This window comes from Cavia porcellus, unplaced genomic scaffold (assembly GCF_034190915.1).
Source record: "Cavia porcellus strain 051 isolate PalLab524CR breed Dunkin Hartley unplaced genomic scaffold, mCavPor4.1 scaffold_9, whole genome shotgun sequence".
Classification (NCBI taxonomy): Eukaryota; Metazoa; Chordata; class Mammalia; order Rodentia; family Caviidae; genus Cavia; species Cavia porcellus.
The window spans coordinates 67265622-67289090 of NW_026947492.1; the positions used below are offsets into that span (position 1 = coordinate 67265622).

At 33.5% G+C, this 23469-nt stretch overlaps 1 protein-coding gene and 2 pseudogenes across 1 annotated transcript; all 3 read right to left on the reverse strand.

Moving 5' to 3' along the window:
* Positions 1-502: 502 nt before the first annotated feature.
* LOC106026583 (olfactory receptor 52K1-like) lies at positions 503-1443 on the reverse strand (annotated as a pseudogene).
* A 4285-nt stretch (positions 1444-5728) lies between these two features.
* LOC134477576 (olfactory receptor 51F1-like) lies at positions 5729-6688 on the reverse strand. Its single transcript, XM_063255673.1, has one exon. It carries the CDS (start codon positions 6686-6688, stop codon positions 5729-5731), a length of 960 nt encoding a protein of 319 aa, XP_063111743.1.
* Positions 6689-14897: 8209 nt separating this feature from the next.
* LOC100732645 (olfactory receptor 51F1-like) lies at positions 14898-15848 on the reverse strand (annotated as a pseudogene).
* Between the last annotated feature and the right edge of the window lie 7621 nt (positions 15849-23469).

The window sequence follows — 23469 nt, forward strand, 5'->3', positions numbered from 1 at the left end:
GGTAGCTTATTCTTCATTTTTATACTTACAGTTATTGTTATTTATGTATATTTATTTTATGGGGTTAAGCTCCACATTATATTATTTTGTGCTGCTTAGTTAAAACACAAATATGAAAACAAATTAAAGTAACACACATTTTAATATTTATTTTTAAATCATAAATGTGAATAATAATATATCCAAATTACATTTTAACCTCATTTGCAATGTGTTTCTAAATTATATGACATGGTATAATCAACAATAAATTTTAGAGCAAAATGTTACTTTAGTTTATTATTACATAAGTATTTAAGGAATATTCTGGTTGTAAGAATTTAATAAGGATTCCACTCTGATAAGACCATTCTCCAGTTACATTCCCAAGCAGATTCCCTCTTACATTGGTGATTCATTTTTCTGTGAAACTGCAAGCCTGGAAATAATTATCTCTACCTGTAACCTGGTCTGAAGTCCAGTTCCACATCACCGGATCTCCTGTCCGTCAAAAGTGCCAACCTCAGTCTGTTTGACATTGGAAGATATGTAAAACCCACTCCCTCATTTGTTTGGTTCGTGCCCATAAATCAAAGGATTGACCATGGGAGGAACTAGGAAGTAAAGGTTTTCAATGATGATCTGTAGGTTGGTAGCCATATGGTAGCCTAAAATCTGGGCCAAGATAAGAAAGACAACAGGAGAATAAAAGAGGGCAATAACACAAAGATGAGTGCCACATGTGCTAAAAGCTTTTCCCTGAGCTTTCCAAGATTGTATCTGAAAGACTGCGTGAAGGATAAGTCCATAGGACAGCATGATAAAAACAAATGAAATCCCACTGATGCTACCATCATCATGAGGCCTTAGACAATATGATGAGAGTTGTCCCCACAAGCTATCATCACCACAACCATGTAGGCACAGTGGAGTATGCAATTATGTGGGCTTGGAAAATTTCTAGTCATTTTGTCAAGATGGGTGCTGGGGTTAGCACTGCTATTGCTCTTTCCAGGATGGCTAGTGCTATCTTTACAAGCACCTTCATATCAAATATGGTTATATATCTCAGTGGATATCAGATAGCCATAAATCTATCAAAAGCCATGGCCAAGAGGATCCCAGACTCCTGACACAGAAGGAAGGGATGAAAAACATCTGTGTGAGGCAGGCATCAAAGCTGATTTCCTTTGCATTCATCCAGAATATGCCCAGCATGCGGGGCACAGTGACACTGACCAAGCACATGTCAACTGCTGATAGCATGGCCAGGAGGAGGAACATGGGCTCATGGAGACTCTTCTCCATCCAGATGATACACACGATGGTGGCATTGCCCATGATTGCAATGACAAATATCAAGAAAAAAGGCACAGAAAACCAACCCTGGACAGTTTCCAGGCCAGGTATTCCAGCCAGAACAAATATCAAAGGCTGAGGAATAGAGTTGTTGCAAGTGGACATCCTTAGCCTGAGTTCCTCAAGGTCTGATTCCTAGGGAGAAAGACACAAAAGCATTTCGAAGTCACTTTATCATTTTCTTCTATGCAGTGCTAGTCATAGCAGTATTTTATAGTGTTATTTGGATTGTACTACATGAAATAAGCATCAAATAAAGTTTCTTTGATTTGATGCACAGGAGAATAATCCTCGGCAAATTGTTCTACATTAAAGTCTTTTTTATTTGATGCATAAAAGGATAAGCCTTGATAAATTTCTCTGCAGAAGGGAGAAGACCTCTCAGAAATAAACTTCCCATAAATATGTATCAAGTCTATAATTCAAAATTTTCTATAGCCAGCTTAGCTTCTGTTTAACATTCAACACTTGTGACCTGCTAGTATTATCTCTTAGACATTGAACATGTTTCCCACATTATATGAAGGGAGTTGTAGTATGAAAGATCCAGAAAGCAGAGCTTTGACTTCAAAGAAAGCTCAATTTAAAGATACAGTATCTGAATCCTCAGTTTCTGGAATGGATGTGGTGTATTGAGATTCTTCCCTGGAATACTTAGCTAATCAATGTTGATTTTATCAAAGGATTTAGGAAATCTGTTGGTATATTATGTGGAGAGTATGATAGTTTGGAGAAACAAGGGCTGTTCTTAATGACAAATGTGAAATCAGAAAATGATTCAAGAAATAGTAATTTCATGTTAATTTTCCACATATGAATAATAAAGTTCATTTAAGGAGTAGAGGTAGAGCAAATTGAATGAGTGGTTTTCTATGCTTTATTTCTATATAGGGAGCAGAGTTAGAAAGTTAATAGCCAAAATTATTTCTACAGAAATGAGGTATTCTTCCATTTTTAAAATATTTTAACCACCCTATTTTGGGTGAAAATACATTTAAAAATTTATATGTACAGCGTAAGCAATAGACCAATATATTGTCAATATACTTCATGAATATATTAAAAATTGAAATCACAAAATCTAAATAAACAAAAATTAGATTATAAAAGCAACACTTTTAAAAGTCACATAATTGATTGACTTTCATTATTTATAGACTTATTTAAAGATATATCAGCTGCATCATGTTTTATAAAACTATATTGCATGTAATATTTAGATGATTTCTGTTATTTTTTCTTATTCTCTAACATTATTTTAAAAGTCAAAATAAGCACAGATATCAATTTTATTGATCTAACTTACATAAGGTGCATACATATTTGATGAGTTTTGACAAATAAATGCATTTGTATTAAGGTCATGACAATTGTAATACAGTACATTTCCAATATCATTAAAATTGTATTGTTTTCCACATCAAGCGATCCTTATTACCATACATCTAAGCAAAGTTTAGTGTGTTTTGTTTTATGTTGCTATGTCTGAGGTTTGTCTTTACCAGAGTTGTTCTATTCTGTTGGCGATTTGTCTTTTTTTCAAAGTTGTACTACCTGGAATTAGTAGAATATTTTCTTGTTACTGCTGACTTCTTTGGTTTAACATGATTTTTTTTTTATTTACCCATGTTGTCTGTAGTGATAGTCCACTTACATTTTTTCTACTTATCTGTTATTGACCATTTTATATTTTTTTCAAATTTTAGTTGTTATAAATGAAGCCACTGTAAACATTTACATATAGATCTTGGTTAATATGTACTTCCCTTCTTGAGTAAGAAAGGAATAACTGTATTACGATTCTTCAAGTAAATGAAAGCAATCATTTCTGTGTGCTTCTAGAGAGAGAATAACATTAAAAGGAAGGTTGATTTTTAAAGAACTGGTTAATATAATTTTATTGCATGATTAAATTCTCCAGAGTGTAATAGAGATTTATGAGTTAATATTTTTTATTGAGTCCAAGGGCAACTATATTAATCACAGGAAAAGCTAAAATCTGTGCATTGTAGTTATAAGATATATACCACATTAGAAAGTCTGCAGAGATTCTCTTTGAAAAAGTTTTATTTTTATTATTGCTACTGTCTGTACTATTGGCTAATTGGAGACAGAACATAATACATACAGATAGAAAACGGATGAATATATTGTACAGTAACATTTCCTTTTTCATTTATTTTTAAGTTTGTTAAATAATTGAGCTCCACCTGAATAACGTACTTTTTTTGTGTGTGTTTTGAAGACTGAGAAAGGATGGTGGCAAGTTCGAGCACAGCCTGGAAACTTTGTACCTTGGTACCTGGCACAGATCTTGTGCCAAAATTAAAAGAAAAAAAAAAAAAAGAAAGAAAGAAAAACAGTAAAAAATGTCTAGGAATGTACCTTAGAGTAAAAGGCTTTGGTTCAATCTCCTACACTATATATGAAAAAATAAAGTATGATATCCACATTTGGATCCAGAATTTTCATTTTATTTATTCTTTATTGGAATGTCAATTTTTATCTTTTTCATTCATTCCTTAGGCATTCTCAAAAATTCTTTGACATGGTGTACTCAGCTGTGTGCTAAGTTTTCAAATCAGGTTTTCAGTATAGATGCTAAAAAATGTCTCAAAAGAACATCCAGTTAAAGACAGTATATTTATTAGCTTCTAGAAAATAAACTGCTTATATTCTTTAAGATTTTAGATAACAAATTAATTAAAGGTATATGTTTGAGTTTGTATTGGTCAAAAATGGTGTATGAAAAATATGGGACTATGATGATAACATAACCTGAAACCAGAGGAGGAAGGAATATGATCTTCTGGAGTGGGAGGTAATGAAATTCAACAGTTAACTTGGTGCCTAAGAAAATGTGACGAAACAATCCTCTTCAGAAGACTGAGTAAGGAGGTAGATGAGTGCACATTTTATTTCAAAGATGACAAATGCTAAGTTCTATCCTTTTCAATGAAAAGAATCTTGATTTATTTTTCGCCTATAAATTGTTTGGATAACAATTGCCAAATAGAATACAGAAAGAGACACAATTAGGAGCTTGCATAGGAGCCTCTGGGGACATAAGTGTGTGCCAGTCATAGTGGGACTCAGCGTGACCTTGATTGGGAAACACATATAAATTTATATTTTGACTTTTCTATGGTTCAAAAAATCAACATGTTAGCTTTGATTCCAGTTACGATATTTATTATTATCTATTTCCTTAAAAATATGTATAATGCTACTTCAGTTCACAAACACTTGTTTGTAACAAATTTGGTTTGCAAACAAAAGTGTTTGGAAAAAGTTTGTTCTCGCTTGCTGCGAATTCTCCTTTGAGTGATGAACACTACTGCAGCGATCTTTCCCACTCCTGCAGATATTGCTGTGACCATCTTTTCCAGAATCACGGAACGAATTAAGTTCATGAACTGGTGTACCACTGTACTGTATAGGAATATACGAACTACTGTTATTCCACAGATTTTGGCCTTTACTTATTGAGAGAGATAACCACCTTTGGGGCTGAAATTGAACAGCTGTGGGTTAATCTTACACAGCTAAGTTCCCTAACTTGGTTATGATCATAGCTAAGTATAGGCACAGCTACAGTGCACTGTCAGTGGAGCACAATGTCCCAGGAAAATCCTGCCAGTTTCCCTCTCTTCTTAACCACTGCTCTGCTGCTTCTATAATCATTTCACTTGGTGATGAAAAATTTCCCTGTCTCAACAGTATCAAAGTAAAAGCAAAGCCTTGTTCAGGGCTCTCAGGGAGCCATGAGTCCTCTGTAGAGATGCCAGTAAAAAAATCTACCTATATTTAGGTCTCACATTAAGGATTATCCATAATAAGGATGAACTACAGTATATCCTAAAAAATTAATATATATTAATGGAGAGTCAGGTCTTATTTTGAACTGTCAATATTTTCTTCTAATGCTTTTTGTACAGAATGTAACAGAAATGAAGAGCATGGGGTCCAAGATAGAAGAAGCCTGGATTAAAGTCTGTCTGATGTTAATTATGTGTCCTTTGATTATGTAAATATCACTGAACTTCAATTTCTTCAAAAGTAAAATATTATTACTGATATTATGTTTTCTGTGATATTTTGAATGATAAGTGAAAAATATCTTAAAAGCAGGTAATAGAACACTTCGCATTAAACAGGAAGATTACTTCACGTGTTGTTTTCATTAATTGTTATATGTCTCCTAGTTCCTTTATTAGACTATAAAATTTTGGGTTGCATGCCACAGCTATAATTTATAACTAAACACAAAAAATACTTATGAAAGACTGAAATACATGAAAAATGTGATGTTAACATAAAAAAATCTAATAGCCTTTCTTTTTTAGCATAAAAATATCACCAACGTGATTTTCTCAAACTTATTCTCTGTTTATTTTGCAAGGAGCAGACTAAGCACAGCCTTGCGAATCTGTTTTGTTTTCACACTATAGATGATGGGATTGAGCACAGGGGGCAAAAGCAGATATACATTAGCCATCATTGAATGGACCACTTTGGGAAATGACCAACCATAGCGATGAACAAAAGACAGGATTATCATGGGGATGTAGAACACAGCAACTGCTCCAATGTGGGAGAGACAGGTGCTGAAGACCTTGTATCGTTCAACTGGAGAGGCAATATTGAGGACAGAGTGAATAATCAAGATATAAGACAGGATGATGCATGGGATATCTATCCCTGTAGTAAAAACAAGGTCAACTAATCCACAGATACTATTTGTCCTCGTGTCTGAACATGCTAATTTAATCACGTCTGGATGATAACAATAGGAGTGGGAAAGGACATTCATTCTGCAGAAAATAACAGGCTTAAGGAGCAATAGCAGTGGTAGTATCAAGACAACAGTACGTAAAATCATTAGGAGACCCATCTGAATGATTCTGGAATTAGTGAGAATCGTAGTATACCTGAGAGGGTTACAGATTGCCACATAGCGGTCAAAAGCCATAGCCATTAGTACCCCAGATTCCATGAAAGTGAATCCATGAAGGAAAAACATCTGGATGATGCAAGCATCTAGAGTAATTTCTCTTGCATCAAACCACAGGACACCCAATGTTGTCGACATTGTAGAAACAGTCAGGCCCAGATCCGTGGCTGACAGCATGGAGAGAAGATAGTACATGGGCTCATGGAGATTGCACTGGGTGATGACAATGGAGAGGATCATGCTGTTCCCAGAGAGGGCAATGGCATACACACAACAAAATGGAATGGAGATCCAGCCATGGACAGCCTGGAAGCCAGGGAGAGCAGTCAGCAAGAAGGCTGGAGATTTAGATGTCCAGTTGCTTAGTATTTTTGTGTTGTCTTGGGTTTGCAGCATTAAGTGTCACAATTTTTTACATCCTATAGAAGTAAAATATTAGAGTACAACAGAAAAATATTTAGTTATTTTTAATACATATTTCTCCACATCTTTATCATTGAAACTCTAAATTAAGTTCTGCTATTCATTTTCCATTCATAATTAGGGATATTTAGTGGAGTTATTAGAAGTTTAATCCTTAAACCTAAAGAAAATATTTTCTTTATAGCTTTACACACTCTGATAATTATTTTTATATTAGTAGACATTTAATTTGTATCAGATTGTCTGTATAATGTTAGTTAAAAGTCAGTGCATTAAATTTTAAGTATGTTTCATGTAAGAGAAACAAGAGAAATCCACTTGAGTTTGTGGTTGCTTTGTGCATGTGAATTTCCAGACACAGGCCTCTAGATTTTTACCAGTAATGTAAGTGAAGTTAGCATTGTCTATGCACAATTTTAACTGAACCGTATATTGAAAACTTCAGAATGTGGATTTGTAAAAGAAACCGATGAAGACAGAGCTCTATAGAAACTTTTGGAAATGACTATATCCAGTAGAAAAGTGAGACCAGGAAACATTATCAGAATCATAGAAACCAAAAGAACATGATATCACTGAGCATTGTATGAATAACAGTGTCCAAGTGCTTGGGCAAAGATGGTAAACAGTAAAAACATTCAGATGTGTTTCAGATTTGTTACTGAATGTGGAAAAAGCAGATAAACTTGATTAATTAAAATTGACAAACTGTGATAGTGGCTTGGAAAATGAATAGAAAATTAGTGGATGTAGTATGTCTTTAGTTCCAGAAACTCAGGTGTGAAGTCCAGGAAAGAAACCATTACTAAGGAAGGCTGAAGGTAAATGGAGGATACTGGAAAGGTGAGAAGAGTTAGAGAAATGGATAAATCTATCAACCATATAGGGATATAGTGGATAGGGATAAAAATATAGATTGAGAGGGATTAATGGATATATAAAGATCCTTAAGAAAGTTGATTTAATGTAAGTCATCATACTAATTAGCTCTCAAAAGGATGAGAATCACCATTTTCCATTGATACTAGAGATCAAGCAGCAAATGGGTAGCTTGGTGGAGAATTATGTCGAGAATTATCTCCCAATGTTTACCTGTCTCTCTGAATTACTAGGAAGATATTTAGTGCTATTGAAGAAATATGGAGTAGTGAATACTGACTTAAAGGTAATATAGAGAGGGACTGAAGGAGGAAGGAGATGACTGTAGATATGGAAATGTTGTAGAGAGCCTCATTCAATTAAAATTCTAAAATGACTTTAAGTTGTAAACTTATTAACATAAATTATAGCAATACATAAGACTAAATAATTACAATAGCAGCATTTTTAAGTTAAGCTTGTAGAATACCAACAGTAGTATTTGAAATTTACTTTATGGAAGTAAGCACCACTTCATAGCTTCATGTGTTGCTATGCTGGTATACTTGTTTTAAGTAATAAACCTTTAGTTCCATGGTTATTAATTCTATGTCAAAAAAAAAAAAACATGAAAATATCAACCTTAAATGATGAGATGATGTTGTCTGGTTCTCCAAGGACACAGCAGACACTAGAATTATCTTACTTTTCTCTAAGTCTGTTTCAGTATTTTGGAATAGGTACACTAAGCGTAAATTCAATACAGTGAACTCTTTCTCCACTATCTTACCAGCTTCACATGGAAAGAGGACTCTTCTATGACTTTTCCAACAGAGCCGGAGCAGTGTACAGTTCTAGAGCTGTGGGCTTTATAGAATTGAGCCATGTGGTAGTAAGACGTGGGCCTCCTGAGACCATGGACAAAGATAACCCAAAATCTCTCTCGGTTTACAAATACAGTGCAGTGCTGCACAATCTCAGAAGGTTTTAAACTATTAACACAAGTAAGTGATTAATGTTCCACAGGGATATTAAATGCATAGCAAAAGAAACCAAATCATACATATGCAGTTAGTTATCCATGTCTATTGATGCTTTCATATTTGTGCATTCAAACTTAGATCAAAGATTTTAGAAATGTAATTGTGTACTGAATTTATTGAGACCTTCAAGAATTTTTTTTAAATTTTATTTAAAAGGAAAAAGAGAAAAAAAAACAAAACAAAACAAAGCGGTGTGAGGGTACAAGTAATACAGAACTACAAAAAAAAAAAATAGGAAATCACCAGTTAATAGATTACACATTATCGTCTTAGAGATAGTTGCTCAAGTCACAGTATCAAAGCATACAAAGTGAACATTCAAACAGAGAGACTGAAAACAGTCGTGTTCAATTATCCAACCAAAAACATTAATATGAGACCTTCAAGAATTATTCAAGGTATTTCAATGATAGAAAGCTTGAGATTTTCAATTCAAACTACTTAGGACTCCCAACAAGTATTTAAACTGATTTTTCAGTCAAAAGTGAAGTATGAGTAAATACATTTGCAGATTTTGAGTTAGTATAAAACAGTGAAAACTTTCACCACTGTTACCTTCAGTGATTTCATAATCTAACTAGACTTTGCATGCAAATTCTTTTGTGGTCAGTTTATAAAATCATAAAATAGTTACAAATTATCTGTTCTTCCACTTACTGAAGATTTCGTGTAATGCTCTCCACTAGATGTACCTGTGATTTTCTTGTTACCAATGGAAAGTGGCAAAGGCCATAGATAGGATATCATTTACATGCTTGCATGACAAAGGCTTTGATGAAGCAAGCATCGATGTTGGACAGCATTTCATGTTGCCTCACATGGAATGGCAGTCTCCAATCAGCCAGAATTTACATACGAACTTTTTGGACCAATATCCAGGAGGAAATTGAATCCTTTAATTTAATATGATATGAGAAATTAGTTGAATCCTACTAATAAATACCTGGGATTGGAAGGATATCTTTTTCTAGTTCAAGTCGAAATACATTTGTAGAGGATTCAGTCAAACACTAACTAACTTTAGACTCACAGACCCTGAGAGTTAAAATGTGTTATTTTAGGGCACTGCTTAAAGCATTAAAATATTTTCCTTGATATTCTATAATCTCTGGTTTGTAGTGGGCATAGAAACACTAACATACAGAGTGACATTTCCTCCTGCCCAAATAATCTGTGGTTTTCTGATTATTTTCAGGGATTCTGAAATTGCTGAGGATAAAATATTTTTCCTTTTGTGTATCATCTGAAATTCAGGACACATTTAGACACATTATGGAAAGCACAAAAAGGTTTAGTAAATTATAAATAAAATTTTAATAGAAAATAACTATTTACATTAAGTAAAAAGTACATATTTCTTTAGTACTGCTCAATGATTTATCACATGTAACTGCAACATAGAATTAAAGTAAGTTTTTCCTATTTATAAGGACCCAGATGGTAAATATTTCAGGAATTTTTCAGGCCACATGGTTCTCTATTTTACCTAGTCTGTTTTATCTATTGATAATAGATTTATCAATATTTTAATGTTAACTATTCTTATAGATTTATAATTTATGTGATTTTGGTATCACTTTTTATTTTTTAATCAATTATGTACACATACTCATATAATTATTTAAACTTTAAAAATAGTTTCTTATGAAATACTGGGTGTAAGCTTCCTTATGTTGATATTGAAATTTTTTTGTTACTAATTTTAGGAAGCTTCTTTGCTGTATAAGACACGAATCTTCTTCTCAGTTTTATTATCTTGAAAATGCTTATTAACAGAATTTGCTATCAATCTTCTTTTTTCTTTATATTTAATATTTTACAAATCCCACCTAAGAAATAGTCACTTTCTCCAAAACTTGAATATACTATTGTGTGTTATCTGCAGAAGCTTATTTTTTTAACATTGATTTTTACATTAATTCATTAGAAATCAAATTTTGTTTGTAATGTTAGCTGAAGGGTAACTTTACCTTCCACACGTAAGTATACATTAAACTAGACAAATTTCATGGTTGAAGCTATCTATATGCTCCCATGTTTATTTATTTTTACTTATTTTTGATACTGGGGATCAAACTGATGACCATGTGCTTGGCAAGACAAATGCTTATACCACTGAGCTAAATCCCTGGCAAATTTTTTTTTTTTGGTACCCGGGACAAAACTTAAGGTATCACTTGTGCCTTTGAACTAAACCCCCAGTCCATCCCCACGTTTATTGTAAACACAGTGTTCATATATGTGATGTGTCTGTTTTAGAATGTTGTGTTCCATTACTCAGTTTATCTAATTGTTGTACAAATCTTATCATATTAATTATATAGGTTTTAGAAAGTTACCATGTGATGTTATGCAGAGTAAGACAAATTATATTCTTATAGCTTCATCATGAATTTTAGAATTTAACTTGTTAGCACATATGTATTTGCACACATGTCCACCCTTAAATTCCTTAGAGAAAGTTTTGATGTCTTGGTGGAATGGCAGGGTGTCTGAAAGCTTTAGAAGCTATTTCACAACACTTTCAATAATGAATCACTGAGCTCTAAAACATAGTTTACTCTTCCATTTATGTACTATATTTTAGTTTTACTATTTAGTTTTCAGGTTAGAGGTATGCTCACCCCTTATGCTCTGTTAGATTTATCCATAGATATTCAATATTTTGATGCATTTTAAAAACAGAGCCCTTTAAATTCATTTTTGTGTTTGTTACTGGAAAATATAGAACAAATTCTTAGAGTAACACTGTATCAGAAAATTTGCCAAATTATTTATTAATTTAAAAGTTTATAGATAATTTGTGGCTTTTAAAAATATTTAATTCTTACTATACTTTAAATACTTTACAAAATAATTAATAAAGTATTTATACAATCATTATTATATATTCTGCTAGATTTATTACTGTTTTGATGTATAGCAAAAAATTAGTTGATCTTTGTCATGGAATTATCTTATTTCTCCATTAATTATGAAAGATAGTTTTGCAGAGTTTGGATTTTTTTTTTCAGGACTTACAATGCTTCACTCCAAGTTCTACCTTTGAGAGTTTCTGCTGAAAAGTCTGCTGTGATTCTAATGAGTTTTCCTTTATAGGAAAGGTTAGTTTCTTTTTTCTGACCAGGTTTTTTTTTTGTGCCAGGGATTGAATTCACAACTTTAGGATTTCCAGGGAGCATGCTTGTGCCCTTGAGCTAAATCCTCGGCCCCTTTAATGGCTTTTAATATTCTGTTCACGTGCTGAATTTTTGGGATCTTGATTATTATATATTTGGGTGTAGATTTATTTTGGTTATGACTAACTGGGATCCTATATACATCACTTGTCTATATGTCAATTTTTTTTCCCCATGCTTGGGATATTTTCTGCTATTTCTTCTTCAAACAGTTTTTTAAAAATGTTTTTTCATTGACAGCAATTATTCTTATAGTATTTTTCTTTGTGTCATCTTATCTCTGTTGAATTGTTATTTCTTGATTAAAAAAAGTTAGTTGAAAAGACATTTTAATGCGTTTTTGTTCTGGACTTTACATAGATTCCTTCATAAATTCTCCATGTAATCCTATAATGTGGGTACCATATATTTCCGCGGTGTTACAGTTTAGCAAACTGAGGTGTGATGAATGAGATATTTACAGAAGTTTTCTGTAACTCAGGTTTATATGGCTACAAATTTTGTGATTTTAACCAGTCTCTTTTATCATTGTATTAAGTTTATTGGTACAGTTCAGATATACACAATGATCACATTCATTGTAGGAAATTTGAACCTGTATATGATATATCTTGATTCCTATTTTTTCCTAAGACCCTCCCCTTATTTCAATGTCTCTTCCAAAAACCTCTTTCAAAAACAAGTCTTAAGATAGTAAAAATCACTTTTTTCTCTTTAAAGTGTTTATTGAGTTCTTTTTCTATTTTAAAAAGCAAAACAGAAAAAAGGATAGAAATGATACAGAATTTCAAAAAAAGTAGTAAATTAACACTAGTTAATATATTGCATATTGTTATTTTAGATGTAGTTGTTCAAGTTAAAAGATCTAGCCATAAAATGACCAATCATACAATGACATCACAAACTATTCTTTGGATGAACTAACATAGATTACTAGTATAGTTATCTAGCTTGTATACATGCAAACATACATACATTTTTTATATGTATACCTACATTTTTGTAACCTTTGTAATATCCTCTCTTCATTCTTGACATCATGCTTTTTTCTCTATTATTTCACTGCTTTTTTTCCTTTAAACTTCTTAGGCTTTCTGGTGTTTTTATTTTCTTTTTTCTAAATTGTGGAGTAATTTATTTAAATAGCTTGTTTTTGACCTTTCCCTGTTTTATAATATATGTGTGAATGTCTAGAGCTTTCTTTACAGGTCCATTTTGAGTTACATGTATACATATTTAGTGTATCTGGGGAAAAAAATTTCAAGGATACCAAACACGTAAAGTCTTTATGATGACTTAAAAGAAAGAGAAAACTGTGAGCCTTCTTCTGTGGGGAGTGAGCATGGGAAAGGCACAGTAAAATCCCACAGAGCAGTGATGATGAGCCTTTTAGAGACCAAGTATCCAAACTGCAACCCCAAATCCATTTATTTATCGCCAAGTGCCAAAACTGCAATTAAATCTGAATACTAAGTTTATGTCAAGAGAAACTAACTCATGCATTAACATCTTCCAAGAAATTAATGAAGTTTATTAGTACATTTATGATACACATTATGATCACATTCATTATAGAGAGATTGCACAAATACACAATATATCTTAACTTTTTTTCCCATTTTCTACCCCTCTCTTTAACTCCTCTTCCCCTCTTTTTACTAAAGTTCTATTTTCACTGTTTCCTTCTCTTATCATTTTTTTGTGTTGAGAAAAAGACAGTAACGTGTGTTACAGGTTTGTCACCACTACCCTAGGGAGTAATCAGATAAAACTTGTATGCACATAATTGTTAAAATTTTAATAATTTATCATTTATCTAACTACAATGATTTTTTCAAATTTATTCCTTTTTCAGAAAGTGTACAATAGGCACAATTCAGAAATGCTTTTATGTTCATAAAAATCAATGATAAAAAATAAAATGAGGCTCGGATTTAGCTCAGCGGCATAAGCGCCTGTCTTGCAAGCATGCAGTCGTGAGTTTAATCCCCAGTACTGACACACATACACAAAAACAAGTCAGTGAGCTACACATTGCTCTGAGGGAAAATGTTTCTGCAATATATACAATAAAACATGAAGATATTTTTTTATCAAGATATATATATATATATATATATATATTTTTTTTTTTTTATTTTTTTTCATAATGTTTCATTGTTGTCCCTTTCTTTATTGTTCTTATTGTTCTTATGCTAGGAGATTTTTGACAAGGGTAGAAAGAGGCAAGTACAATATTTTAACATTGCATATTATAGGAAACATAGAAAGTCACTAAATTTTGCTATGAAAATATTCATAGACTACTTTGGTCCTTATTACTATTTTACCAGAAGAATATAAGCAACTGAGCTTGTACTCGACATCTTAAAATCCCATTTCAAGACAGATATAGTAGACTGCAATATCAGAGCTATAGAATTCCTACATATAAAGCAATGGAACTGAGAAATATTTTGTATGACATTAAGGACAATATGTATTTCCAATACTGATTCAAATCAGAAGAATAAAGGAAGACTGTTTTTCATTTTATTTAAAGGTTATTTTCTTCAATATAGAATTATAATTGATTTTACTTAAAAAGGAATTTAGTAATGCTTCCAAATTCCATTTGACCATTCTAATTTTTTTAAAGCTTCCATAATTTTTAATTTTGCTGAGTACAGACATTCTTTTATAATCTCATATCAGAGTCTCTTCCCCCTCCTCTATTACACAAAACACTTGTGCACTGAGCATGTATCTTACTTCAGCAGCTTCACAGTGTTGTGCCCTTGATGCATTTTATATCTTTATTTGTCATCCTTTATTCTTACCAGGCAATCTTTTCTAAAATTTTATGTGTTTATATCAATATCTGAATAGTGTCTTGAATATAAGTCTATAGTAATATTTCTGTTTTACTTTTGTTATTATTTAATTTTGTTTCTGGGTTACTAAACCATGTAAACTACTTGAGAGGACAGTGATGTTTCATACATTATCATCTTTGAGTAGGTACTGTGTTATCATACTTAAAATGATGCCTGGCATGATGTATTAAAATGTTGAAGAAAGGGTAACGAGAGGAAAAAAACAAACCTATCTACCCAGATCATTTCATGATTTGACAACTGGCCTTGTATTTGGAAACATCTTGATGAAAGCCTTATGGATTTATTTGGTCTTCACACTATATATGATGGTGTTCAGCACTGGGGGAAAGAAGAAGTGAAGATTTCACATCAGTGTATGAACATATGGAGGAGCATTATGGCCAAAGCGATGTACCAAAGCCAGGATGATCCAGAGGATATAGAAGATGGCAACAGCACCGATGTGAGAGACACAGGTACCAAAGGCTTTTTGCCTCTCTTCTGGGGAGGCAATGCTGAGAGTGGACTTGATGATCAGCATGTAGGAGAGGAAAATATAGGGGATATCTATTCCTGATGTCAGAATGAGGGCAACTAAGCCACAGATGCTGTTGACCCTGATACTTGAGCAAGAACACTTAATCACATCAGGATGGTAGCAGTAGGAGTGGGAAAGCACATTAGGACCACAGAAAGACAGACGCTTAAGGAGCAGTAGCAAGGGCACAAGGTTGACCAGCATTCATACACATACCATCACCCCAGCTTTGATGATTCTAGAGTTAGTTAAAATCACAGCATATCTCAGGGGATTGCAAATGGCAACAAAGCGGTCAAAAGCCATGGCCAGAAGTACAGAAGATTCCATGAGTGTGAATCCATGTAGAAAGAACATCTGTACAATACATCCATCTAGGCCGATGATCCTGGCATTGAGCCAGAGGACACCCAGTGTTGTAGGAAGAGAAGAAAGAGTGATGCCCACGTCGGTGGCAGAGAGCATGGAGAGAAAATAGTACATTGGCTCATGGAGGCTGGAGTCTGTCACCACCACATAGAGGATAGTGCTGTTCCCCAAGAGAGCTATCACACAGAAGAAGCAAAAAGGTATGGAAAACCAGATGTGGAAAGCTTCTAATCCTGGAACTCCGGTCAAGAAGAAAGTTGCGGGAGTTGAATTAGCAGTAGACAGCATGGTGATCTGATGAAATGGTTCTCTCTCTCCTTCAGGAAATTTCTATAATAATATATTTTACTGAATCAAAGCTGCTTTTGCAAGGCATTTCTATTGTTACTTTACTTACTGTACATCATGTGGCCCTTATGGCTACTTTAGAATCAGCTTTTATCTGTCATCTTCATTTGGAGTTAAACGAAAAGAGATCCAGCTTGCTTTAGTTAACTCATTAAATACAAGGAAATGAGTTCTCCTGCTTCAAAACTTTTGTTTGTCATGATATACAGCATGTAGCATATGCTAGGATTGGCAGGGTTGAAACTAGAGTTAGTCAAGTAAGGCACTTGCCTTCAGTGAGAAACACAAGAAGGGGGATAGAAAGTTCAGCAAACAGATCAAAAACATTTTAAAGCAATAAAGATCAAAGCTAACACAAATTTTTGAGTGACAAACAAAACATCCAAAATCTGACAAAAGATCAGAGGTCACCACAAACCATGTTGGAGCTGAAGGCAAATGATAACAAATGTACCTCTATGGACTTATTTTATATTTATTTTAATACATTTTGTATAACAAAATATGTGAAAACATTAAATTTGGAAGTATATTAACATCAAATATTCTTTAAGTTTTAATGTTTTATATTCCACAAAATAGAACTTATAATTTTACTGTGGCTAAAGTTAAGTAAATAACTTGTAGCTAATTAAAAATAATTTAGATTTTTCATCTAATCAAGAGAAAATTTCAGATATGGCAGTACTCTCAATTGAAAAATGAGATGATCAAAAAAGCAGATGTTGAAAATGTTATTGATGAAATTGCTTCATTCAAGCTGGGGTCATGCTTTGTCTCTACTAGGTTCCTAAATGACTTGGCATGACAGTAGTCTTTGCACTAAATGTTTTTACTTTATTAACTGTGAGATAAAAAGATAATACTTTTAAAATATGTTTATTAAAACAGTATTTCTAGTGGCTGGTGAGGTTTTTGGTGTCTTTTTAATGTTTGCGAATGACATGAACTCCGCTTTTATTACCACACTCCTGACTCTTACCAGTTTAGCCTAGACATGTTTTACTGTGCTAGCTTGAATGAAGTCAAAAAGAATTTTCATGACTTTGAATTATGGAAGTATAATTTAATTCTCTTTTAATTTTAGCATTTCAATTTAAAATCAAATTTATTGTTCCCAAACTTTCCATATTTCATCTGACTCCCTGTTACTCCTCAAAGCTTAGAAAAACAGAAGACAGAGATTCGTTCTTGCAGATTTCCACTATAGCTTCACCAAATTTCTCATGATTTGAACTTTCTCTGATGCATTTGTCTCTGTTTCTCTCATGTCCTTACCTGACATCCACAGAAGGAAGACTTACTTTGTCCTCACAGTACGTATGAAAAAGAAGAGAAGTAAAAACACACAAATTTAGATGCCATATAAAAGCAGCAAACAGATGAAATGACTTTCTGAGACACTTGATGGGGGAGAATCTAATACTAGCTCTTTCTGGCAGGAGAAAGGTAGCATTTAAATGGCTTTTTTTTAACTTTATTTGTAATATTAAGAAAAAAGGTAAAACAAATTTTCACAACAAAATAATGAAAAAGTAACAATTGTTGATAAATTACACATCATTATCTTTAGTCACTCAAGTACAAAATATTGGCATAAACATTTCTTCAGTCAATATTAGCACAACCTTTCCTATTCAGTGAACTAAGTGACACTAATGGGATAACTAACTTGCATTTTTTTTCTTTTCCCTTCTATCCTTTCTCTTTTCCCCTATCTTAGTTTCTTATTTTTTATTGAACAGTTTCCTCCCATTTCACAGTGACTATTGTATATTTTGAACCTTATGGTTTCACATATGTCACTGTGGTGTGATGATATTCAATCCTTCTGGGAAGATATACAGAAGGGGGATACCTGGGTTGAATGGGACCTCTAATCCTAATTTTTTGAGGAATCTCCACACTGATTTCCACAGTGTTTGTACTAGTCTACTCTCTAACCAACAGTTGTAAAGGGTTTCTTTTCCCCTACAAGCATTTTTTATTGGTTGATATTTTTTAAATTAAATATTTTTTAATGAATAAGGGAGAGGATGAGATAAAAGGGGGCATAACAACATAACAATACAGGTTAAAGCATGACACTTTCAGCAACCTAGTGCTTCACCACCAAATAACCTGACTTAATAGAAGTTACCATAGTGTCTTTTTCTTTGAAATATTTGAATATAACTTCATATGCTATAGCATCAAACATATCAAGACAGTGTAACACCATTCAAGTGGATGAAAGCATTGTAGAGTATTTAGAACCAGCTAACAGAAAAAAATATCAGTGGTTTCTATATTATCTCTTTGCCTATAACAATTTTTGTTTATACTACCACATACGATAAAATTCAGCAAGTTACAACATGATAAAATCAATGGACACAGAAGAACCATAGTTTGGTGCAGCTTTAAGACAAGAAGGTATTAATTCGGCACTAGCTGTTATTATGTCTTATTTTCTTCAAAGTAGCTGTTCATTGCATCACCGGCCATAATATCAAACAGGCCAGAATAAAGCCATGTCAATTAATGAGTGAAAATTTTATAAGGCTTCAAGGCCATATAATGGGGAATCATGGTTATCACGTACTTTTATATATTTGATTGATTTCTAACACTAGGGATACTATTCGGAGTTCACAGATGCAAGTTGCATTTAGTTCACTTATGAGTATGGTTTCTAGCTGCGCCCATTTAATGATAAATACCTCAATGTTATCCTTCTTTATAGCTGAGTAGTACTCCATTGTATAGAAGTACCACAGCTTTTTAATCCATTCCTCAGTTGATGGACATTTGGGTTGTTTCCAAGATCTGGCAATTACAAATTGTGCTACTCTAAACATAGGTGCGCATATATCACTTTTGTATGATGCTTTCAGTTCTTCTGGGAAGATGCCTAGAAGTGGGATATCTGGAACAATATCTGGGACTTCCAATCCCAGCTTTTTGAGACATCTCCAGACTGACCTCCACAAAGGTTGTACCAGTCTACACTCCCACCAACAGTGTAGGAGAGTTCATTTTTCCTCACAGCCTCTCCAGCACTTGTTGTTGTTGGTTTTCTTGATCCTGGCCATCCTTTCAGGAGTGAGAAGGAATCTCAGTGTGGTTTTAATTTGCATTTCCCTAGTAACCAATGATGATGAACATTTTTTTCATGTATTTATTTACCATTTGTATTTCTTTCTCTGAGAATTGTGTATTCATCTCAGATGCCCATTTTTGGATTGGGTCTTTGAATTTTGGGGGTCTGATTGTTTTAAATTCTTTTATATTTTAGACAAAAGTCCTTTGTCTAAGGAGGAGTTCATTAAGATCTTATCCAATTTGTGGGTTTTCTTTTCACTATGCTGGAGATTTATTTTTTTTTTTTGACTTACAGAAACTTTTTAATAAGAGGTGGTCCCAGTTATTGATTATGGGAAGTATTTTCCATGCTGTTTGAGTCCTGATCATGAATTCTCTACCTATCTCTATGTCTTCAAGGTTTCTACCTGATTTGTCTTCCAATAGATTTAGTGTTTCTGTTTAAATATTCAGACCTTTGATCCATTTAGATTTTAATTTAGTACATGGTGATGGGCTTGGGTCAAGTTTTCAGCAAATGTAGAGCAAGTTTTTCCAACACCGTTTATTAAAAAGACTGTAATTTTTCCAGTGAAACTGCTTGGCTCCTTTTTCGACAATAAGGTGGTTGAGTGTGTTTGTAGTTGTGGTTGTATCTTCTAATCTATTCCATTGATCCTCTGCTCTGTATTGATTCCTGTACCATGTTGATTTTACTACTGTTGCTTTGTAGTATAACTTCAAGTCAGGGATTGTGATGCCTCCTGCCTTGCCTTTGTTGCTTAGAATTGCCTTTGATATTCTAGGTCTCTTCTGGTTCCAGATGAACCTTAGGAGTGATTTCTCTAGATCTATAAGGTACATTTATGGTATTTTCTTTGGGATTGCATTGAATCTGTATAACAGTTTTGGGAGAATGGCCATTTTCACAATGTTCATTCTTCCTATCCATGAACATGGGGTGTCTTTCCATTTTGTGAGATCATCTTCAATTTCTTCCTTCAGTGTATTATAATTTTCCCTGTATAGGTCTTACACTTCTTTTGTAGGAGTAATTCCTAAATATTTCATTTTTTTGGTTGCTAGTGTGAAGAGTGTGGCTTCTCTTATTCCTCTCTCTGTGATTTTGTTTTTAGTGTAAAAGAATGTTATTGATTTCTGAGTATTGATTTTGTACCCAGCTACATTACTGAATTTATTTATTATATCTAAGAGTCTTTCAATGGAGTTTAGGGGGTCTTCTATGTAAAATATCATGTCATCTGTAAATAATGACAATTTAACTTCTTCTTTTCCAATATTTACCCTTTTGTTTTTCTCTCTTGTCTAATTGCTCTGGCTAGTTTTCCAGTACTATATTAAATAGGAGTGGTGATAAAGGACATCCTTGTCTTGTGCCTGATTTTAAAGTAAAGGCTTTCAATTTTTGGCCATTTAGTATGATACTGGATGTTGGTTTGTCATAGACAGCCTTTATTATATTGAGGTAAAGACCTTCTATTCCATTTTTCTGTAAAATTCTTATCATGAATGAATGTTGGACCTTATCAAAGCTTTTTCTGCATCTATGGAAATGATCATGTGATTCTTCCTTTTGGCTTTATTGATATGGTGGATTACATTTATTGATTTATGTATGTTGAAGCATTCCTGCATGCCTCGAATGAATCTCATTTGGTCGTGGTGTATAATCTTCTTGATGATTTGAGGCATCCTATTTGCCAATACTTTATTGAGGATTTTTGCATCTGTGTTCATTAGGGAGATTGGTCTGTAGTTCTTTTTTTCGGTTGGGTCTTTTCCAGGTTTTGATACTAGACTAATATTTGCTTCCAGGAATGTCTTGGGAAGGATTGCTTCCCTTTCAATTTCATTGAAGATTTTGAGGAGTGTCGGTATTAGGTCTTGTTTGTATTTCTTGTAGAATTCTGCAGTAAATCTGTCTGGGCCTGGGCTCTTGTTTGTAAGTAAGGAATTAATAACATGGTCAATTTCGTTGATAGAGATTAGGTTATTCAGCAGTTTTACATCCTCTTGATCTATCTTTTGTACTTCATATGTTTCTAAGAATCTGTCTATTTCTTCTGTGTTATCAAACCTTTGAGAGTAGAGGTTTTCAAAATACGTGTTGAAGATTTGTATTTCTATTGAGTCTGTAGTGACTTCACCTTTTTCATTTCTTATTGCATGAATCTGAGCTCTTTCTTACCTTTTTTAAATAAGGTTGGATAGGGGCTTATCGATTTTATTTATTCTTTCAAAGAACCAACTTTTTGATTCATTGATTCTTTGGATTGTTTTCTTAGTCTCTATTGCGTTGATTTCTGCTCTGATTTTTATAATTTCCTCTCTTCTTTTGTCTTTGGGCTTGACTTGCTCCTCTTTTTCTAGCTATTTGATGTGTAGCATCATGTTATTTATTTGTATTCCTTATGTTTTCCTGATGTGGGAGCTCAGTGCAATAAATTTTCCTCTGAGGACAGCTTTCATTTCATCCCATAGATTCTGGTAAGTTGCGTCTGTATTTTCGTTTGTTTGTAGGTTTTGCTTAATTTCTTTTTTAATTTCCTCTGTGACCCACTGATTACTCAGTAGTGTGTTATTCAGTTTCCATTTTTTTGTGGGATTTTTGCTGTGTCTTTTATCGTTAATTACTAATTACATGGTGCTATGGTCCAATAGCATGCAGCGGATAATTTCAACCCTTTTGTATTTATTTAAATGTATTCTGTGAATTAATATATGGTGTATTTTAGAGAATGACCCATGTATTGCTGAGAAAAATGTGCATTCTGCTGTTGTTGGGTGGAATACTCTGTATATATCTATTAAGTCCATTTGTTCACAGGTGCAATTGAGTTCTTTAATTTCTTTGTTGATTTTCTTTTTGGTTGATCTGTCCATTGGTGTCAATGGTGTGTTACGATCTCCTGTCAGAATTGTGTTACTGCTGATTTGGTTTTTCATTTCTGGTAGTACTTGTTTCATATAACTGGGTGCCCTGGAATTTGGTGCATATATATTTAAGATAGTTATATCTTCCTCTTGGAGTTTTCCCCTAACCAGTATGTAGTGACCTTTTTTATCCTTTCTAATCATTATTGGCTTAAAGTTGACTCTGTCTGCAAACAGAATAGCTACCCCCGCCTTTTTTGGGGGGTTCCTGTTGCGTGGAATGTTGTTTTCCCTCCTTTGACTTTGAGTCTGTGAGTATCCTTTTGAGTTAAGTGGGTTTCTTGTAAACAGCATATGGTTGGATTTTGTTTCTTGATCCATTCTGCCAGTCTGTTTCTTTTAATTGGTGTATTGAGACCATTTACATTAATAGTAAGACTGTTATAAATTGGTTTATTGTTGACATATTATCTTTCTGGTGGTGCATGTTTATCTTTCTGCTCTGTTCAACTGTCTGCTTTGTTTAGTGGTTTTTTCCTAAATGTATCTAGGCTGTCTTTGCAGAGTTGGGTTGGTGATCATGAAGTTTTTCAGCTGATCTTTGTCATGGAAGTATCGTATTTCTCCATCAAATTTGAAGGACAGTTTTGCAGGGTACATCAGCCTAGGTTGGAAATCATTTTCCTTTAGGATCTGAAATACATCACTCCATGCTCTTCTTGACTTTATTGTTTGTGCTGAGAAGTCAGCTTTGATTCTGATAGGTTTTCCTTTATAGGTGATCTGTCTTTTCTCTCTGATAGCCTTTAATATTCTATTATTTTGTTCAGTTTTTGAGATGGTCATTATTATATGTCTGGGTGTAGATTTATTTTGGTTGTGACTATTTGGAGATATATATGCTTCATTGATCTTGATATCAGTTTCCAATCTCATGTTTGGGAAATTTTCAGCTATTACTTCTCTAAATATCCTCTTGACATCCTTTATGTTGTCCCCTTCTTTTTCATTTATCCCTATCAATCTTATGTTGTTTCTCTTTGCGTCATCCTGTAGGTGTGGAATTGTTATTTCCTGATTTCTTGTTATTTGTAAAAGATCTTTTCTTTCCTGTTCACTTGTTGCAAACTTGTCTTCGAGGTCTGAGATTCTATCTTCACATTCATTGAGGCGGTTTTTACAACTTTCAATGCAGTTTTTGATTTCCTGTATGTCTCTTTGCATCTGTTTTATGTATTCTGTTTGCTTCCTATACTGTTCATCCCGGGATTCTATCCTTCCATTTAGTTCCTCTCATTTTTAACTGCCTCTTCTTTAGCTATGTTTAGCATCTGCTTCATTTCTTTTATCAATTCTTCTTTCATCTGAGAGAATATTTCTAGTTTGGATTCCTTCAAGGCTTCCCATACTTGCTTCTTTATTTCAGTTACCATTATTTCAGATAATTCAGCCATGTGGCATGTGTTTTCTTCTATGCACACGGCTCCTGGATTTTCTTGGAAGGGGCTGCATGTTTGAGATTGCATTTTCGACTTTCATTTTGTCATTTTCCTGTATCTGGAAGCTTCAAGTTTTGTTCCAGGTATGGGAGAGACATCCATCA